The 5777-nt window shown below is 66.2% G+C and overlaps 2 protein-coding genes across 2 annotated transcripts; both read left to right on the forward strand.

Moving 5' to 3' along the window:
* Nucleotides 1-35: 35 nt before the first annotated feature.
* Nucleotides 36-362, forward strand: MNEG_13272 (hypothetical protein; the record flags this gene model as incomplete). The annotated part of the gene is made up of 1 exon (XM_014038255.1): nucleotides 36-362. A coding segment is annotated over one exon (327 nt), but the record flags the coding sequence as incomplete, so codon positions are not given.
* Nucleotides 363-4321: 3959 nt separating this feature from the next.
* MNEG_13273 (hypothetical protein) lies at nucleotides 4322-5707 on the forward strand (the record flags this gene model as incomplete). Its single annotated transcript, XM_014038256.1, has 3 exons — nucleotides 4322-4853; nucleotides 5260-5351; nucleotides 5606-5707. Coding segments are annotated over 3 exons (726 nt in total), but the record flags the coding sequence as incomplete, so codon positions are not given.
* Between the last annotated feature and the right edge of the window lie 70 nt (nucleotides 5708-5777).

Below are 5777 nucleotides of genomic sequence, written 5' to 3' on the forward strand. Positions count from 1 at the left end.
GCGCGCGGGGCGGCGGGGGCGGCGGCGGCTCCAAGGCGGGCGGCATCGCGGCCGGCATCCTCGTGCCCGCGTTTGTGATCCTGTTGGCGGGCATCGCCTGGGGCAACCGCGAGGCGGTGTACGAGCACTTCCCGCAGGCGCGCGCCGCGGCGGAGACTGCGGAGCGCGCGCTGTCGCGCGCGGCGCCGCGGCTGTTTGGATACCTCAAGCCCGGCGGCGGCGGCGGGTCGGCGTACGGGCACCTGTCGCTCGACCCCGAGGAGCTGGACGTGTCGCCAGACTTTTTGCTGCCGTCGCCGCTGCGGCCGCCGGGCGCGCCCGGTGCATACACACCGCTGCCAGACCGGAGCGCGCAGCCTTGAGGAGCGCGCGTTGTCGCACGCGTGCGCGCATATGCGCGTGCGCGAGGGGGGAGGGGAATGCGGGAGGGTGGTAGCTTAGGGGGCGCCCCCGGGGGCCGGCGGGGCGGGTTTGCCCTGCCAGGCCAGCCTTGCCCGGCCGCTCCCTGCCAGGCGCTCGTATCTTGATGACGCGTCCCCTGTTTTTTTACTGTGTAGTTGTGACCCAGGTTGCTGTCATTTGCGGTTTGGCCGGTCGTCACTTCTATGATTGCGGTTGTTTGCGCGACAAGAGCTTGGCCCCGTTGTCCTTGGTGGCAACACACGTGTAGCCGCCTCGGGCCCCTGCGCCGGGCTCATGTGCTGCACTTCTTGACCGAGATGCACCCTTGTAGTCAAGAGCCCCCATGCACAGGCGACTGCTTTACAACAAACTGCCTGCGGCTGCGGCTGCGGCAGCCGGCGAGGTGGGGGAGGGTGACAGCTATCACCCGGGTGAGGTCGGCAGGGGGGAAGTGCGGTCCGCACCCTGTCGCATTGATGCGTGCGCCACTCTCCCACAGCTCCTGCAGCCCCATCTTTCGCGCACGCATGTGCGCGCACTCCGCTGCCTGCTTGGCCTCATCCCTGGCACCCGGGCTCCTACCGCGCGGACTGGCCGCGACTGAATCTGGTACACGCGCAGCCAGGCCCTGCATGTTCCGCGCTGTTTGCTGTGCGCTATGCCCCTGTCGTGAACCTGTTCTGACTTGTAATCTTGAATGTAACAAAGTGATATTGCACCCCAAGGTCCATATGACTTCGCGCCCACACTTCACTCCAAGTCTTTTTCTGGGCTGCAGGTACGCGGGCGGGCAGCCAAACAGTCAATTGTTTTGACCAATGATTCAACCAACAGCTGCAAAAACACCGCACATGCACCCTTGCAGCACCGCGCACGCCTATGGTTTTGCGACCACAAGAAGGAGCAAAATTGGTGCTACACAATGTGTGCCGCTGTGCTTTTGAGGGGTCCACGACGGCGCCAGTGAGATGCACTCAAAAGTGTTGTCGGGCTGCGGCAGGGCAGCGTATATGACGGTTATCAGGGTGCAATCAAGAAGAGTCCATTGACAAGAGGTGACCATTCAAATCATCAAGGTGCTGCAGCTCTTGGCAGCTCTGACAGGGAGCTGCAAATCATGCAGAGTGTTCACAATTGCATCTGTGGCCTGCATTGCTATGTGGCAGTTCACCTTCATACATGCGAGCCGCGCCTTGACGGCTACTTGACGTTCAGCAGTTTGCGGCCGAGCCGGCATTCTGTGGGTGCTGCAGTCAGCAGCTGCGTGCAGTGCAGCAGTGCATGAATGACAGACCAGCGTGCGGCACACGTACAGCTGCTAGCACAACATGAGTGCCGTCGCTTTTGGTCCAGCATGCGACACTTTGTAGCCACCGCGCGGGATCTGATCTGACGCGCGCGTCCCTGCGCGATAAAAAGGGGAACAGCGCGACAGCTCTTCAGTAAGCAGTAGATGCAGGCACGCTATTGCAGACAGCAGCGAGGCGCCACTGCCGCGCCCGCCGCTCTTCACGCGCGCCGCCGCTGCTGCTGCTGGGTCCCGGTCGCCATGCTGTCGCGGATGCGGCGAGCTGCACCGCACCAGGTAAGCAAGCGGTGCTCTGAGCTCGGTATGCTGGGAAAAGAACAAAGCTTTTCGCCTGCCGCTTCATATCTAGCGACACCTTTCCTCAGAGCGGAGAAGCATCATGAGGAAAGCAAGCTGCGTGCTGCGGCTGCTGAGCTCCAGGCGCTCACCTGCTGCATGCATGTGCACCACACCAAGCATCTCAGCTGGCCGCATGCTCGAGCGAATGCGTTCGAAGCGGTGGCTGGTGTTTACACCCATACCGCTCCCTGGTCCACATCACATGCGGCACCGCAGCAGCTGGCATTGGCAGGCCCACGGCTGCTGCAGCACCTGCGGGTGGCGGTGGGCGCCTCTGCTGACTCCTATGGGTGAGGTTTATCAACGAAAAATCAGTCACAAAGCCTCTCATCCGCTCTTGCAGTATTCGCACTGCAAAGGCCAGGCAAGTCAGCCTGGGAAGCAGTGCTGCGGCTGCACTTCAGCCGCATTTCGCGGGCACCGGCGCATCTTGGATGCTGCAACCATGTGAGACTGCCGCAAACCCGCCTTGCTTTTTCACGAGCAGCGGCGGCCCCTATACCAGCGGTGGCGGTGGCGACTACGGCGGCGGCGGCTTTGCACCGCGTCCAGACATCTCAAACAAGGTGCAAATCCTCCGGCGCTCACTGCAGTTTGAGAGGCAAAACCACTGCAGCGACGCAGCGGTGAGGGGCAGCCAAGCAGCCTGGGTCGCGCGCCCCCGCGAGGCTCCTGCGGCTGTCGTCCTCTTTTGCTGCTCCTGCGGCTGTCGTCCTCTTTTGCTGCTCGAGCGCTCTTGCGCCTGCGCCGCCCCGGCCGCGCGGCTCTGGTCAAGCGCACCAGGCGCGGCTCGGCCCGCGTGCTGTCGCGGCCTGCGCCTGGCCTGTGCTTGCTGTGGGTGAGCCGCACCACCTTCTCCCTGCGTGCGGCCCTCCCCTTGCTGCCCTTCAGCCGAGCTGGCCGCTTCGCGACCGGCCCCCCCCCCAGGGCCAAACCCAGAGTTTCTCAGACTTCGTGTCGGCATCGCTCGGCGAGCTGCACGGCGCAGGCCTCCCCTGGGGCCTGCAGACCAAGATCGGGCTGCTGGCCGGCAGGTGAGGCGGCCCGCGCGCTCCCGCCCAGCGGCTTGGCGCCGAGCTGTCGTCGTCATGACGGCGGGCCGCGCTGCGCGTGCGGCTGCCCCTCCGCGCCTTTCCTGACCCGCCGTGCCGCCCTGCTGTCTGTTCTGCGCAAGGTATGCCGGCTACCGGCAACTGCAGTACCACGAGAGGGTGCAGCTTTTGTCAGACCTGGAGTTGACCGTTGACCAGATTGTGAGATCATGCCCGCGCGTGCACGTGTGCATGTGCGCACGCATGCGAGGGTGCTTATGCTTTAGTAGCGCGCACAGCAACGTGCAGCCGGATATGTGTGTATTTGTGCATGTGGCCTGTTGCTGGATAGTTTGGGCCTAGATCAAGGCTGGCAGCTCATTCTCCTCTCCTGCTTCCTTCACAGGAACACCAGGCGCACGCGTTGCCGCCTGAACAGGTTTATGAGCAGGAGCGCCACTATCACCAGCAGCAGCAGCAGCAGCAGCAGCAGCAGTGGGTGCAACAGCAGCAGCTGCAGCACCACCCGCAGCAGCATTCACAGCAGTGGCAGCAGCACCCACAGCAGTGGCAGCAGCAGCCGCAGCAGCAGCCACAGCATTGGCAGCAGCAGCCGCAGCAGCAGCCACAATATCAGCAGCAGTGGCAGCCGCAGCCCGTGGGGCAACCGTCGCCACCACAGCAGCAGCAACAGCAGCAGCAGCCACGGCTGTCCAGGCCTCCGCAAGTGCCAGGGCGGCTTCCTCGTCCACCCTTGCGGAGCGGACCTCCAGTTACGCAGCCTTGGCAGGCAGCCCAGGCGCAGGGCCCTTCCCCTGCAGCCGCACCAGGCGGCCCGCCGCTGTATGCCTCAGCAGCCCCAACGCCGCTAGCAGCGGGTCAAACGACACACCAGCAGCAACAGCAGCAGCAGCAGCAGCAGCAGCAGCAGCAGCAGCAGCAGCAGCAGCAGCCAGCACCGCTGCAGCAGCAGTATCATCACCCCACCAGCGGCGTACCGCCCGCTCCTGCCCCGTCGGCGTGGCCGCCGGCGCCCCACAGCGCGTCCTCGCAGCCGCCACAGCCAGCGCACGCGCCGGCAGCCCTGGGGCCCCGGCGGCCCGGCCGGCGCCTGCCAGACGTCTCAACAGGCGCGGCCGCCGCGCCGCACCCGTCCTTCACGGCACAAGATGTTGGTGCACAGCAGGCGGTGCACCTGGCAGGCGCGCCCCAGCCGCACAGCGCGTTCACGCAGGCCTCCATGCAGCGCGGCGGCGCGGCGGAGGCGGCAGCGGAGCTGCCGCCTGCTTGGCATCTGTACTATCCGCCGCCGCGGCTTGCGGCAGCGGTGGCAGAGGCTGCGGCTGTGGACGAGCCTGAGTCGCAGCAGTTGCAGCAGCAGCAGCAGCAGCAGCAGCAGCAGCAGCAGTCGGAAGCTGGGGACGGCCCCGCTTCGGCGGCTGCGCCTGGCGGCGGGGATGGCGTTGCTGACGGTGTGGCCGCGGCGCCGGCGGGGACCGACCAGGCGGCGGCCGCGGCCGAGGCCGACGGCGACGCCGTGTGGGCCGCGTTCGTGGAATCTGCCCGCCGCGCCACCTCGCTCCGCGCGTCGCACGGCCGCGCGATGGCCGGCGACAGCGGGGAGCAGCAGCGCGGCGCGGCGTGGCACGGGCTGCGGGACGTGCGGCTGACAGCGAGCGCGCTGCCAAACGTGCTGGGGTGGTTCAGGCTGCCGGTGGATGACTTGAAGCAGTTGTGGGCGGAGAAGGTTGGGCTGGCCGCCAAGCAGCCAGGTGTGCGTTTTGCTCGTTGGTGTCAGGGCGGGATATGGTCTATTTCCTCTGTGTGGCTCAGGCCTTGAGTTGGGGTTTTGAGGTTGGGGGTGGGTCAGAGACCAAGACGTGCAGGACGAGCAGGGCGCGAGCAAAGGTCTTTAATCCGCGCGTGGTTGTCGGGCCGGGGTCGTGAATGCAGCGCCTCGAAGCCCCAGTCATGCAGTTTTGCGCCCGTTGTCCCGCACCCTCGCTCTTGTCTCCGCCTGCCTGACATTTCTTGCCTCTGTCATGAATCAGGATTGTTGCAGCGCGACGCCATCGCGCGTTTCTGGCATCACATCTTGGGCCCTGTCCCTGCAGCCCCTGGTTCCTCGCCCTCACCAATGTGTGAACCTGCCCCATCAACCCTATCTCCTCAAAACAGCCAACGCGGCCATGACGTACGGCACCAACCACGAGGACGAGGCTCTGGAGGATTACTCGCGGCTGGTGCCGCAGCACGAGGTCGAGGCCAAGGTTAGCGTCACAGGATCTGAGACCACCCGACCTCGGCTGTGGGTGCCCCTCAGGCCGACCTCGCCGGCTCCCCACGGCTCTTTGGAAGCCCGGCACCTGTTCGGCGCCCCATGCCCCCTCAATACACAAGTCGTTGCCGCCTCGAGCGCCCGGCCCTCTGCTTGTCGGGTTTTTCAACTGGCCCCTGCCCCAGGGCGCCGCTTGTCTCTCGAACCCCGGCCCCCCCTCGCCTTTGCAACCGCCACGCGACGCAGCTGTTCACTGTGTGGTGCGATGATCTCCACGGGCCGCACTCCTGGCTGGGCGCCTCCCCCGACGGCCTGCTGACACACAAAGGCGCCGCGCCGCCGCCCGCGGTCGACGCCAACGCCAACGGCGCGCCGGCCGGCGGCGCGGCGAGCGCGGCGGGCGCGGCGAGCGCGGCGG

This window comes from Monoraphidium neglectum, assembly GCF_000611645.1.
Source record: "Monoraphidium neglectum strain SAG 48.87 unplaced genomic scaffold scaffold03727, whole genome shotgun sequence".
Taxonomy (NCBI): domain Eukaryota; kingdom Viridiplantae; phylum Chlorophyta; class Chlorophyceae; order Sphaeropleales; family Selenastraceae; genus Monoraphidium; species Monoraphidium neglectum.